Source organism: Lissotriton helveticus, chromosome 1_1, assembly GCF_964261635.1.
Source record: "Lissotriton helveticus chromosome 1_1, aLisHel1.1, whole genome shotgun sequence".
Taxonomy (NCBI): Eukaryota; Metazoa; Chordata; class Amphibia; order Caudata; family Salamandridae; genus Lissotriton; species Lissotriton helveticus.
Window position 1 is genome coordinate 560,415,144 of NC_136057.1, and position 15,173 is coordinate 560,430,316.

At 40.9% G+C, this 15,173-nt stretch overlaps 1 protein-coding gene across 11 annotated transcripts in view; it reads left to right on the top strand.

Moving 5' to 3' along the window:
* PLEKHA5 (pleckstrin homology domain containing A5) overlaps positions 1–15,173 on the top strand; it is a 1,381,245-nt gene that overhangs the window by 1,208,984 nt on the left and 157,088 nt on the right. For 10 of the 11 annotated variants that reach the window (XM_078674042.1, XM_078674034.1, XM_078674039.1 and 7 more), the window contains 3 exons: positions 10,040–10,160; positions 11,247–11,362; positions 14,567–14,773. In XM_078674042.1, coding sequence (XP_078530168.1) covers positions 10,040–10,160; positions 11,247–11,362; positions 14,567–14,773 — 444 coding nt within the window. Of the gene's footprint in view, positions 1–8,261; positions 10,012–10,039; positions 10,161–11,246; positions 11,363–14,566; positions 14,774–15,173 lie in introns of those variants that run through there. The other variant, XM_078674045.1, reaches the window with a different exon arrangement.

Consider the following 15,173-nt stretch of genomic DNA (forward strand, 5'->3'; position numbering starts at 1 on the left):
CATCTATATGAGACCACTGGCTGGTGTGGTTCTTCCCTGGGGAATCCAGCTTGTCACCTATGCCGATGATACGCAGTTGGTTGTCTCCTTGGCTAGGGATGATGCCACCGACCAGGGGATTAACAATCTGATCCCTTGTCTTACCAAGGTATTAGAATGGATGGATGCCTCATTCCTCAAGCTTAATGGTTCCAAAACTGACATCATGCTTTTGGGCTACAAAGCTCCCATCAACCTTGATCCATGGTGGCCAAAATGCACGGGACCCCCTCAAACCCCCAAGAACCAAATTAAGAGCTTAGGGGTTAGGCTTGATTCCACCTTGGAATTCCAAGTTCAAGCCAGGAAAGTTGCTGCAACCTGCTATGGTCTGCCCAGGCTCCTGAGGAAGGTTCTAACTCTTCTTCCCTTTGAGGCCAGACGCGTGCTGGTCCAGTCTTTGATTCTCTCTCGTCTGGACTATGCAAATGTGGTCTATCTTGGGGCCCCTACAGGTACCATTCAAATACTGCAATCGGTTCAGAACTGTGCAGCCAGGCTACTCCTGGATTTACCCAGACGCAGCTCTGCGAAGGCCGCACTTAGGTCTCTCCATTGGCTCCCGATACAGGAAAGGATCTTGTTCAAAACCATGTGTATGGCTCATAAATCCATTTCCAATAATGACCCGGCCATCCTTCACCCTTTGTTCCGCCGTCACCAATCCCTCAGATCGTTGAGATCCAACTTGCTGGTAGTACCTAGGGTGAAACAGTCACGCATGGGTGGCCGCCAGCTTTCTTTCCAAGCAGCTAAATTTTGGAACCAACTCCCAGAGAGCATCAGGCTTGAAGTCAATCATCTTGCCTTCAGGAAGTTGCTGAAGACATTCCTATTCCACTGAATGTCGTTGTCCCTTGTTCAGGTCAAAGCGCTGGGATGCCTCCGGGTAGCCATGCGCTATACAAGAGCGTACTCATTCATTCATTCATTCATTCATCTAAACTGCTGATAACTTGTCCAAGCCAATTCCTCATTCCCTTTAATCATCCCCATCAAGTGTAATCCTTAACAAAAGTTTAGAACTAAGAGTCTTACTCAAGAAACATTCCATATTCTTTTCAGTTTTAAATGTCAAAATGCCTTATTTCAGGACTCAGTCGGAAGCGCAAATCCTTGAAAAGAGTAGTAGTTTACAAATTACAGTCTTTGACTCTCACCATGTCCTTGATCATTTTTCTTCTAAATTACAGCATCAGATATGCATAGTCATATAGTTTGGGACAATGTAATTTTCCATGCTGATGAGGAATTGTTTTCCATACTTAATATTATAAAGAGAGAGACCAAACCTTTGAGGCGGGTAATCCCAGTAACCACAGCACCAATCACAACACCTAATACAGCGTTGGAAAGGGCAGTTGCAGCAGAAGGACATAGGCTATGCAGACGGCCACCATATACATTTTTTAAAATTGTTTTTATTAACTTTTCAAGAAACAGTGGTGTTCATCACAATCATACAGTGCAAGACATACAATTGTACCGTAGGACACCATATACATTTAAAAGGTAAAAGAACCATGCCAGCAAAGTAGTCCCTTGTGGGCGTGTCTGCGTTGTGCTGTGGGCTAGGGGCATGTGGTACGGCCATCACATCATGGGCTGTGGGCGTGACAAACGCTGGGGGCGTGTGTCCGCCCTTCATGCCATGTGAGTCGTACATGCAAGCGCCAATTAACTTGCTGCGCAGCATCAAGGGGCACGCTGGGGGCGTGAGAAACGCTTGGGGCTTGTGTCCGGCCTTCATGCCATGTGAACGCAATTATGCCGCATCAAGGGCACACTGGGGGCGTGAGAAACGCTGGGGGCGTGTGCTACGTTCCGCCCTTCATGCCATGTGGGTCGTACATTAATGAAAAGATCGTCTGCTGTGGCCGAGGGCTGGGGGCATGACAAACGCGTTCAGATGGATGCCTGGTAAGTAACATTACTGCAGCCTCTCCTGCGCGCTGTTACTGAACTCTCTCATTCAACTAAATTAGACGCGCCTGCTACCATCAACCAGGGCTCTAGCCGGTGGATCAGTACACTAATTACACGCGCCTGATAACCTCAACCAGGGCTGCAGCTGGGCCTCAAGCGGGGGAACACGCGCCTGCTAACATCAAACATGCCTGCATCTGGGTCTCAAGCGGGGAACACGCAAATGAGGGTGTCTGCGGGGACAATTACTGCAGCCTCTCCTACTCGCTGTCACTGAACTCTCTCATTAAACGGATTTACCCGCGGCTGATAACTCTTTCATTCAACATTACACGCGCCTGCTAACATCAACCAGGGCTGTAGCCGGGCTCAGGCAGCGGATCACTACACCAATTACACGCGCCTGCTAACATCAACTAGGGCTGCAGCTGGCCCTTCCCCGTCCCTATTCTAATGAAACAAAAAATGTTGTCTACCGCCGGATTTTAAAATAAATTGTCCTTGCCAAATACACACATTCTATTTCATACCCGGACAACGTTGGGACGGGCTGCTAGTACCTTATAATCCTATTGAAGATATTAATGGTGCTCAACAGTGTAGTATGCATCATTATCCTAGATTGTTGTGAAGTGCCCTGCTCACTCTGGTCCTTCATGATTAATTTTGTCCCTATTCATATGAAGATTATTGTGTTGAATTGGAAACTTTCATGTTTGTCACAGAGTGAATCCCCTCTAGTGCCCTCGATCTCCTATGCTTTTTTAGGTTTGGATTACAAACCACTTAAGCTCTCAATTATTTCCAATGCTTGATATATAGTTAGAATAGCCTCTGGGTCAGCCCCATGCTCCTGATTGGATGACTTGTCTATATCCACTGTCTGTTCTGCTCTTAATGTGATGGTTTTCCTCTATGTTATTCTGTTTGTCCTGCTGAGGAGCATTTTGGTCTTACACTGTTTTGACTAGTATCCCACCGCCCACCCTTTGCTACTACCTCTTCTCTCTCTAAACAGTACCCTGAAGCTCAATATCTTGCTCTTCATTCTGCTGGCCTCGTTAGAAGTCTTCTTTTCATTTTCTTTTTATTTTTTTAGAGCGCCCAACAGCTGGGGCCATCACTTTTATCTTTTTAAGTTTGTTTATACATTCTAAGATGTCACCCACCATGTTTGAACAATAAACTCAGAAAGACCTCCATGTGCTATGATGCATGCACATACGTGTCACGACAAGTGCATGTGCATTCTACAACATACTTGTCACAAAATAACCAAGTGCATCACCTGTCATCTTCTAATGTTTTTTTTTAATCGCTTGGGTGCTGTTAACATGACCTCCGCTTCAACAGCGCTTCCAGACGAGTGGGTATATTTTAGAGAGGTCGTATCTATGTACCCACAGCAGGAAATCCCTCTGGCACTAGCCCCAGACACAGTTTTTTTTCCATTTCTCAGATCGAGCTGCTGGGGAAGAGTTTTTAAAAAAAACAATAATGACAGTGAGTATGGGGCTGACGTCATTAATGTTGAGGGTGAAAGTAAAATGAACTGGTTGGATCATGTTTTGCATCAGTGCTCATGGGTAAATCTCGTCCCCATGCACCAGTTTTATTAGGAAAGATATTTTAATGAAAAAGGAGAGAAACTCCCCTTTCCAGTGATATTTCTTCCCACTTGGTCCCAACGAAAATCAGCCTTTTTGCCCCCTTTGTGGGCAGTTGGGGTGTTTAACCTTAATTTTCTGACCCGAGAGGCCGCTATACATCAACGAAAAAATGAGGAGATGGGGTGGCTCATACAGGCATTGGGCTGTGACCCTACCCCAGAATGGGTGCAACAGTCTTTCTGCACCTTCTGGGGGTGGGTTGGGGGAGTATATCCACAGCCAGCCCCCTGGGCGTCGGATCAGAAAGCCCACTTGACACCAGCGAGAGAAAAAAGTAAAAAATACAGAAAGAGGTGGGGTGTGACCAACGCAGGCACTGGACAGTGCCTAAACTCCAGAGCAAGCGCAACAGTCTTACTACCCACTGTGGGGTAGACAAGGAGCGTTTAACACAATCAGTGGCTGGGAGACAAAAAGGCCCTTAATAAAAGGGTGAAGGGGGCCCCAACCCACCTCACCCCAGGACATGTGCAACAGTCTTTCTGCCTCCCAGGGGTCCAATTGAGGGAGTACGCCCCTAAAAACTCACGGGGTGAGGGTAATGGGGACAGGAATACCACTTGACACTAAGAGGACAAATGTCCCCCCAAAAAAAGTGGTGGGAGCAAGTTACGCAGATATTGAGTAGTGCCCCCATCCGAGAACAGGCACAACAGTCTTTCAGTGACCCTGAGGGAGGGTTAGGCGAGTTTTTCCCCTAATCTACCCCTAGGGGGAGAAAAGCCACTAGACATCAGAGATTTCCACCGGGCAGAAAACACAAGTGGTGGAGGAGGTCCACCCTAGCCTATGGCATTATCCCTGCCACTTAATGTGCAAGACACACCACCCTGGACTCCCCTGAGTGTCAGTTTTTAAAATGTTTGGTTATGGTACGTCTCACTGAGTGGCAGCCCATCTCAGTGTTGCATTTTGGGTCTTTTTGTGTCAGTCTCTTGGGCCAGCCACTCAAGTGGTTAAGAGAGAGGCAGTATTTTTATCAGAAGAAGTTTGGGAGCACAAAGTATAACATTTGTTAATATTATGAATTGCTGCTTGGTGAGATCACAATGAAACATTATTATAAGCTTCTAATTTGTTGAGTCTGGGTATCGTATGTTTTTGGGCAGCCAACCAACACTATATATATCCCTGTGACCAGAAGGGTCTGATGCACTTTACTGTATGCTACTTTTATAAACCAGCCATCAGGCACAAAAGACGATGAAAACTTTGTCGACAATGTTTCCTCATTTTCATTCTTTTTAATTTTGACTATTAGTTTGTTTTAGAACATCATGAGCTAGCTACAGAAAACGCCCCGGTGCTGAATGTTGTCTTATTTTTAAAAAGTGCAGAGCTTACTGTGTTCACCCATGGGTTTCACACCTGTTTCCACCACAAACTGGCAGTAGGAAGAAAGCGCAAAAAATAGTTAAAATGTACTACCAGTTGGAAAAGTGCAATAACTATGGTAAAAACATGTTTTTGTCTACAGCCCTAATTGATCCTGAAAACAGGAAAAATGCACTTTCTTGCACAACACTAATTTTCCAACGAAAATTTGCTATTATGCTGGTACCATGCAGGGGAACTCTAAAATCCTGGGTACCTTTTAGAATCCTCAAACGGGGGAGGGGATGGGGGGGTTAATGGTCAGGCAACTTTGGCCTGGGTACTGGGTAGCTTTTGTTGAAAAACAGGTACCCAGGCTTAAATGTGAAATTGCCCAAACGTCCAAAAAGGACTTAGGACCTATTGGGAGGTGAGGGAGGGTACTCTAAACCCTAGCACTCAAGTGGTTAATAGTAAACTTGTTGCAAGATTGTCAGTCATGATTGGGGGCAAACGTCTTGACCTTTGTGTGTGATTGGTAAAAAGCAGTCGCAAAGCCAGAAGTCCCCCCATTTAGAACGGAGAGCTGTGGGCAAGCATTCATTGATTGTTTATACACAATATTGGAACAAAAATATTGTGGGACAAAATATATTGTCAAGAATATCGAGGACTTTCTGTAGGTAAGCAAAGTTTTTCTATATAGAACTCCACATATGTGTACCTTGACGTTATATATATATATATATCTGCAAGGTACGTAGATTTGGGGTTAAGAATAGTAAATTTACGCTTACCTATTTGCACTTAGCGTCTCAATATTTTGTTCCTCGAAATTTTGTACACAATTCTGTAAAATTCCTACACACCAACAAATTCGCAAAAATGGTTAGAGATTCAAGAGTCCTCTGAAGGCTCTTTCCTGAGCAGGAGGTGTGAAGGGAATACTGTAACTAAAAGTGGGTGCTTCTTATGGATCAATTTGCTAATATTCAATTATTCATCCTCAACGCTTGCATCTGCAAGTTTTGGGGTACCTAATTTAACAGAGGTTTAATTATAAGAATCGCCTTCATTTTCTCTAGCTTGGTGTATTATCTGAAAATTTTCCAAAATGTTGCTGGGTGTTTGGGAGCAGGCCTGAGAAAGCTCATCTCATCTATGGATAGATATCTTAATGAGCTCGGTTTCTGAGGCAGTCTGACAAATATCTCCCTGGTGAAGCATGGCACTACCTTGAAGGAAACAATAATTCCCTATAGTGATAAATGCATCTCTGTGATCCTTTCATATCCACGTTCTAGATGGCCTCATCTCAAGATTATGATCATCAATTCTGTATCATGACTAAGCTCTACAAACAGTTTAGATCAGAACTCTTTTTTTGCTATTCACTAAATCACTACACAGTAACGATTTCCGTTAGAGAGCGATCTGTAACAGTTCTTCAGCATTGATCGACTCAGGCTGAAGGTCACTTAGTGTGTACACAACAAATCCTATAGCTAAGCAAAGTAGTAAATCCTTTTTTCCCTAGCTTTTGTTCCGGTTTCATGTGGCAGAGAGAGATAAACCTTATGGGATTTGGTTTTGAATTGGAGAGGTTAGGTGATATTTGCTGAAGCTGTTTGCACTCACTCTTGTCTGTACCTTGTGGAAACCTTCATTGTCTACAATAATTTGCTTAATTGTTGTATCCTGAGACGGGGAAAGTGCATTTTGGTTTTATGTTTCAAATATGATTTTCCTGGAAAAATAATTATCTATCCACCAACCTTAGATCTTGGCCTCACACTAGATTTCAATTTAACTTCGGGTATGCCCCAAGAGTAGGTCACCCAGCCTGCATCTTGTAACAGAGTAAAGTCATTGGGTTTTTCAGAACAAAGTTTAATATTGCAGATGTGTGGCGAGATGTCTCCACCTGCTTCCAGGGAAAGTAGCGCATCACTGTAGCATAATCCAAGAGGTGTGTGAAAGGCTGCACTTCAGGTACTAGAGTGATTAGCACTGGCTTCCTTCAAGAAATAGGTTCCATCTAAGGATTGCACTATCCTAATTTCAATCAAGAGCTGCCCCAGTCATTCTGTGGAATTCAAAGGGAGCATCACTCTGGAACAAAGTTAATGCTAACTGCCCATGAAGTCTTACTTTTCTGTATGCCTCCCCCTCTTACCCAGATTTTCTCTAAATGAAATTAACCCAATTTACATGTATTAAATGAAGTTTGTTTGTATTCTAATATCGAAGGTTTTCAAGGCTTGATTGTAATGTATAATCTGGGAAGTTTGGGAACACAGAAGAGTGAGAGCAGGGGCTGACTTGATCTACGGTATATACGTAACTCTTACATTTACAATTGGTTAGGAAGGAACATGCAAGGGCTGCCATGCAGAAATCTATCTGCAACTTGGAGTATAATTCACAGTGTCAACTTAAAAATAATCGTTTGTTTGATTTTCTTTAAAACATATTAGCGCCTATTTTCTCATTCTAAAGTTGCATGTTAGATTTAATTTCTCTGTTTTAAAATTCTTACAAACCTCATTTCAGCATCAATCAAAGAAGCCTACAACTTCAAGATATGATCCCAGCAGTTTACATTAACTATAATGTTAATGTAGGGTGTGGGGTTTGTTAGCCTTAGATAAACGAATGGCTTAATTCAAGAAGTCTGGAGAAGCATTACACATTTATTCTCATTGTGCTTTAAGAAGTTTTTAAATGTAAGAATTTGTCTGGTCCCTTGAACAGAGCACCTGTTAACGTTGTGGCTGAGCACCTATCCATTGCTGTTTCATCATGTATTAGCTCCTCTTTGAAGATGAAAGCGACAGATGATGAATGCATGCTTTTCCTGATACAAGGACACGGTGTGTCATCTGAAACCCTTTACTGGGACTGCTTGCTACTCCACTTGAGACACTGGAAGTAAAGTTGTACAGTGTCTTTTTTATGGGATCATTGGTTGTTGGGTTGTTTTTTAAAGTAACACTAGGAAATACAATAGGCTGCTAGTCAAAGGGTAATTATCCCATGACAGATTAGGTGTACGGTGCCCAAATGTGCTATGCCTGACTTTGAATACGATATCTAATCCTGATCACTCTTATATGAGCAGTATACTTACCTTAGTTATTACTCTTCAGAGGTATAAGCTCCTGTAATTCCAGCTGAATAGCAAGTTAATGTTAGTCGCACATAAGTGTATCTCTGAAGACGCAAAATATAAATTGTGAAGAGAAGAAGAAAAACTGCAGGTAATCTTATCTGGTGTGCTTGTAAATAAGGCAACTGTTCTACCCTCTGTAGGAAGAGGAAGTAGTCCCACCACGACCTCCGCTCCCACGATCCTATGACTTAACAGAGCAGCCTCCCACAACTGCCCCTGTGCTCAATGATAGCAGCACTTCCTCTTTGCTGTGTTATAGCAGGGGACCAGTTCATCTACCAGAAGAAAAGAAGACTCACCAGGTTCAAGGATTTCCACGAAATGGATCTTACTGTGTAAGGGGCTGAAACTGCCACCCACATCATGACGCCCTGCCTTCAGCATTATCCGTTTTGTTTCCCATCTTCATATTTAATGCAATGTGATAGCATCATTTACATGCATTATTGTATTTTCATTTTAAAGATGGTCATCTCTAATTAAAATTCTCATTTACTAGAGTATATGGCATGGTTATTGTTTTACTCATGCATTTATGCAGTAAGAGCCATTTACATACAACTGAATTGCATGTCTGCGTGGGAGAGTGCCGCTTGGAAGGCATTATGAGAATGCTCATTAAGCAGCTTTTTATCTCAGTCAAAACATCAGTTTTCACCAAAATAAGCGCTATTACCTTGGGTGAACAAGTGATATATTAGGTACTCAGGCCTGACCAATACACATCACTGTATGATTGCATTGCATCAAAGCTGGGCTCTGAATGGGCTGTAAATATATTCTCAGTAGGGAAATATGTGTTGAGGTAGCTTTCAAGTCAGCAGGCATGTGTACAATTCTTTGAGTTGCTATGACACATTGGGTAGGAATTGTTGCAACCCTTGGAAGGCAATGTGTATGAATAAAGTAGACGTAACAGTGAATACCTAGGCTTAATGTTCGATTTTCAATCTAGTAATATTATGTACAACATATGCTACAGGATTTTATCACAGTTGGTTTGACCATATTCATATATCTACACTTACGAACACAGCAAATACATAACAATGATTGTGTTTTTTTAAATGTTGGAGTTTTAGGTGGTTGAATCTGTTTAAGATTTAAAGCTCATAATTTAGAAGCATTCCTAGTATCATTTAGATCATGGGTCTTCAACCTTTTCTTTAATCAGAGCTACTTCTGGTTAATGAAAATCATCCCAATCTACTAATAATAGTAATACTGTAGTAATGACTAAATCAGACCGGATTATGTTAGGTCTGGTCTGGTAGCCTAGTGGACTACTGTATGGGCCTGTGTTCGACCTCATGGTCACAGTTTCAAATCCCTGCGGGCCACATCAGCCTTTCATCCTTCTGAGGTCGATAAAACGAATACCATTGAGTTAGGTAACAACAAACATCTGTAATTCAGCACCACAATACACTTCATGGTGAGCGTGCGCTTTACATCTAAACGTCATGTAATTAGTGGCCGCCACCATATGAAAGATTAACAGCAATGAACACCTCTGTGCACCTGGCAGGGTTGACAGCAGTAATGAAAAAAAAATTGATTTAGGATGCCATTAGATGAGTAAAACTTTGCCGGTATAGCTTAAATTCGTTTTGCTCCAAGGTAGTAGTAATAGTAATAAGTGCCCCAGTGCTACTTATTTATCACTCAAATATCAACTTTAGATATATTTTGGAAATGTAAAATGTTCTCTAAATGTTGGTATAAATATATTAATTGAACCAAAAAAGCCTTCAAAATTAGTGGGCTGGGCTGCACACAGGAGAGCTACTTACAGGTAGATGGAGAGCTACCAGTAGCTCACCAGCTACTCGTTGGAGAAGCCTGATTTAAATAGATTATTATCTATAATGCCAAATTATGTGAAATTAGTGTTGTAAATTTCCTTCACCTGTTTCAGGGTCCGGACTATAGGCTTTATAAGAGTGAACCAGAACTGACAACAGTAACTGAGGTTGACGAGTCCAATGGCGATGAGAAAAATGAATCTTTAGCAGAAGTGGAGAGTTCTGGAGCAAAAGGTTGGTACTCCAAACATGTCGCTTTATATCAGTTCCCTTTGGATTAAATAATGGTGAGGAACTGTTTTTTGATAATGTTGGTATTTCAAGTTGAGGACGGACAGCACTGAGGTTAGGTTTGAGTCACACAGGACTGATTGCTATAACTCGGATGTATTATAAATATTCTATTTGAAGTAATTTCTATCTCTTACTTTAATCATTTCCAATAGTGGAATACACGAAGTTTGTGTGGAGACAACAGTTGTTGTTTACGATATTAGAATCAGGAACTTGTTGTAAGCTACATTATGAATAATGCAATGTGACATTTGTCTTGAATCAATTAGCATTTTTTGACATATGGGTCTGACCTGAGGGTCTGACATGCAGTCAGATTTCACAGTTATATTGATTGAATGCAGGGTTGGAAAGGAAAGTGATTACACTGTTGTGTTTGAGATGCCATCTAGTAATATGAATGATGGAAGGTAGTTGGTGGGTAAAGTATGTAGAATGATTATCATGTTAAGACTAATGCAGTTGAGACAGCAGGAGTCATTTTGAGGATTCGTTCTCACTGAGAAATTTAGCAAGGAAAAATATCACTGTTAAGGATTTTAATGAGAAAATACATTGTTAATCGTGATTTAGTTTATAAGTAAGCTTTCCACTTAGAGAAATCAATTAGCCCATGATTAAGTATGATGAATTTATATTTGTTTGATTTGCCTCAGTGTTATATATCATAAATTTTAAATTATTTAGAAAATACACACATCACTTTATAGTTTGTAACTATTCCCAGAATGCCTCCTTATTGGCAGATTGTGAGAATATTTAAATAGACACATATGAAAGACTCACTGACCGTGAACAAGACTGTGAGGTTGAAACGCGCTGGCTAGGCTGTTTGCTACCTGCACGAATAAACAGACTTGATTTAGTTTAGTTTCATTTTATTTGTGTGCTTTTTCTTTATTGCATTGATTACATACTGCAGTTTAACATGCAATTTAGACGCAAGTGTCCTCTCTCTCTTCCCACAAATAACTCCTGGCATATTTTCATAGTGCTGAAATGTTTTGCATTCTCTGTGTATTTTAGGTACTCACTTTCCTGTTGGAGTTGTTCCTCCAAGAACCAAATCACCAACGCCTGAATCACTAACAATTGCGTCTTATGTCACTTTAAGGAAAAATAAGAAGATGGATCTAAGAATGGTATTTGAAATGGCCAGTGGTTGTTAATTGTTGTGAATTCATGTGTGTGTCTCTGTGTAATAATATAAAATATACACAGTAGTCAGCTGTTATTGAATACGTATTACAATTTACTGACATTAACAGATCTGCTTTTAGTTTGAAAACGATTGTACTTAGTGCTATATAGTTTGCGAATGACGAGAGTTTACATGTAGGGTTAGCATTTAACATTTTTGTATTGTGTGAGAGAGAAAAAACCTTTATTGTTTAAGTTAATTAAAACCATAACAATTCCAATAAAGTTAATCAGTCTGCAGAGGAACATACACTGTACATATTAAAACCATTAATTACCATTAATAAAATGTACAGCTTTTGATGATGTCGTATCAAGACCGTGTTAGCACTAGTATATATATATATACCTATTACACTTACTGGTTGTCCGCTGCAGAAACCAGTTCCAATTGTATAAAACAATAATTGAGCCATGTATCAAAAGTTTCATCTCTTTAATAAAGGACCATTTAAAATACTAGGTCAAATCAATTTTTCGTATAAGAGTAAAAACTTTACCAATCTTCAGTTAAGTTGCGGGTCATGTGGATCAAGACATTTTAATATAGCAGATCTGCAGGTGCGTATGCCCCTATCTTTAAAAGGATTTTTTAACAATAAAAGACGATTTAGTTTTAAAACGGGACATATACAGATCAGGTACACAAAGTCCTGCTTCGGAGCACCACATAATGCACATGACGGCGGACCACTATATTTCCAGAGGGGTTGATCAGCATTAGTTGACAGTGCCCCAAGGCGTATTGCTAGCAATTTCCTTTTTAGATGAACAGAATATGTTATGTCCAAATAAGCAGCTGGTTGTAAAATCGTGAAGGATTGCAGCACCATCCAGGCATGGGAGCGCTTACTAAATATAAATTTGTCCTCCGTTAGCGAGTGTCTTTTTGCTGCTTTATTTATTATTCGCCGAAATGTTGTGAATGGTAGATTCAAGTTCCATAACTCTGACACCTTTGTTAACTTTATTGATGGCTGCAAATATTTGTGATAAACTGATTGTGGATTACTCTCTTGAGCTTACCAAATGGCGCTATTAAGCAGATTCAGGCAGCTTGACCGAATTTTATACACAGTAGTCAGCTGTTATTGGATACGTATTACAATTTACTGACATTAACAGATCTGTTTTTAGTTTGAAAACGATTGTACTAAGTGCTATATAGTTTGCGAATGACGAGTGTTTACATGTAGGGTTAGCATTCAACATTTTTCTATTGAGTTGTGTGAAAGATGCATGGTGTTTTTCAATGGTCCACAATATGCTATTTTGTTTGCTTGTAACATGACATCACTACTTTTTCTCAGAAAAGGTATGTGTGCACACAGACACACACACACTCTTTCTCTCTCTCTTTTTTCCTATGGCCCATTTGTGTTGATGAATTTGTGCACAGTAAAAGTGTTGTTTCTCGGAGTATAATCTGGAATGCATCATTTCTAACACACAAGCTGCTATGCACTGACATTGTTTTAAGGCCTGGACTTTCCACCCGACACGGTGTCCCTGAATTGTGTAGGCCTAGAAGAATGTATATCTATGTCCATATTTCATACTAATATGTTTGTCGAGGAGGGTTTGAAGAAAAGCTTTGATTTAGAATTTCATGAGAAAAAATAACCATAAGTGCTCCTGAAATAAACTAGTCAGCCTGCTAGTCAGGAGGGAGCTCTGTCACCATTATTTAATTAGTAACCATACCCCGTCCTTGTCTCTCTGGCATTTACACCATTCTATCCTGCTGCCCCTTAGCCATTACAAGTTCCCTCCCCCACCTTCTAGACATAACCATGAAACATGCCAACTACCTGCGTTTTCTGCTATACTACCAGAGTTCTAAGTGACACTACTAGTATGCTAGAACTGGCATTAATCCTACTACTGATCTTACTCTTAATGCTGCTTTATGTACTAGGGTACTACTTCAACTTCCAGAAGTAGTAGTATTGACAGTACTAGTACCACTATTTGTAGTACTCCTAGTAATAGTTTTAGTGGTACAACATCTACTCCCTCTAGAGATACTATGACTAATAACAGTGCTGCTACTAGTGCAGGTACAAATACTATTAGCAAAGCAGCTGTGATTGGCAGGTTCATTCTATTATTAATGATGCTAATTTAACGGGTCTTACCTATACTCCTACCGGTAATACTACTACTGATGTCTAATAGTAACAATTGTTGAATTACTGGTGTTGCTAGTAATATTACTAGTAATACTAGTACACATAATAGACCATGTAGTAGCACCAATGCAATAGTCGTACATGTATTAGTATCAGTAGTAGTGTGTTTGCTGGTAGCACTAAGCATATTAGTACTGTCAGTAGTTGCACTATAATAAACTATCGTAGCACCATTAATGGGAGTACTTATGAGAATGGTACCACAAATCAGTCTTGGTAAGCTTTCTACAGTAATCACACCAGTCGTAGCATTTGTAGAATTTATGGCCATGGTACTGGAAGTAATGCAAGTGGTTACAATAGAATTCCTAGTTCCAATAAAAGTCTAGAGATGACTTAGTAGGTCTTTGCAGTAGTTGTGGCAGTACTAGCAGCATCAATAAAGTTAGCTTTCTCGTAGCGCAAAAGTATTCATTGTTATTAATTGGAATTAATAGTTATAGCAGTAGGACCATTTCTATCCGTGCCAGTGTAGATTTAGTGGTGAGGCTATTAGGACCTCTGGCTATAGTAGTACTTAGTGTAATGCGAATCACTGTTGGAGTAGTAGTACCCCACCTGCACAGTAAAGCAGGTGGAGATCCTGACAGGCTCACTAGGTACTTCTGTGTGGTAGATGATAGCAAGTATTTGCCTACGATGGTTTGAACACAAAGCAAACTATGTAGTCTTTGGAGGGTGCAAGAGTAGGGGGAAGGACAGTAGATCTGCAAACTGCACTTCCTATTCTTCTCTAATTTCACCACCAGATTTAGGGAAGCAATGCAGTTAAAAAATGAAGTCCGTCTAATAACTAATGACATACATATTAAACAGTTAATACTATGATAGATGAGGAAAAGTCTTTGACCAGGAAATCAAGAATGTAATTCATTAACAACAGAGGCCAACTATATGTCCCAATATGACTTCAGTCTTAAGATTCCATTGTGTTTTTTTTCAAATATGTTTCAGGAAAGGCCCCGAAGTGCAGTGGAGCAGCTTTGTTTGGAAAGTCCGCGGACTCGAATGACTGTGGAAGAGCAGATGGAAAGAATAAAAAGACATCAGCAAGCCTGTCTCAAGGAAAAGAAAAAGGGATTCAATTTTATTGGTGATTCAGACCAATCACCTTCAATTAGCCCTTCTTCTCCAAGAGAAAATCCTTTCAAGCTGACACAAGTAAGCATGCACTTATGTATCCATTTGGTGCCTATACATTTGCAAAGGTCCGAACTTAAGTATATTTGTTGATTGTCATTAAAGTGCAAATAACTTTAACCCATTGCATGCGCATGACTGAACCACGCAATCATGAGCCTCGGGCGGCATGTGCTCATGACGGCGTGATTCTGTCATGCGGCTGCCGCTCTGCCCACGTGGCATTATTTCCCCGAGGGCGAATTAATGAGTGGGCGGGGCCGTGACGAAACCATGCCATCATGAGCACAGGCCGCCTGTGACTCATGACGGTGTGGTTCTGTCAAGAGCACAGCGGCGCCGCGATCACCCCCCCCCTCGCACCACAGTGAAATTCGTACCATGGCGAAGGGGTTAATGAATGAACATTTCTTGTACAGTG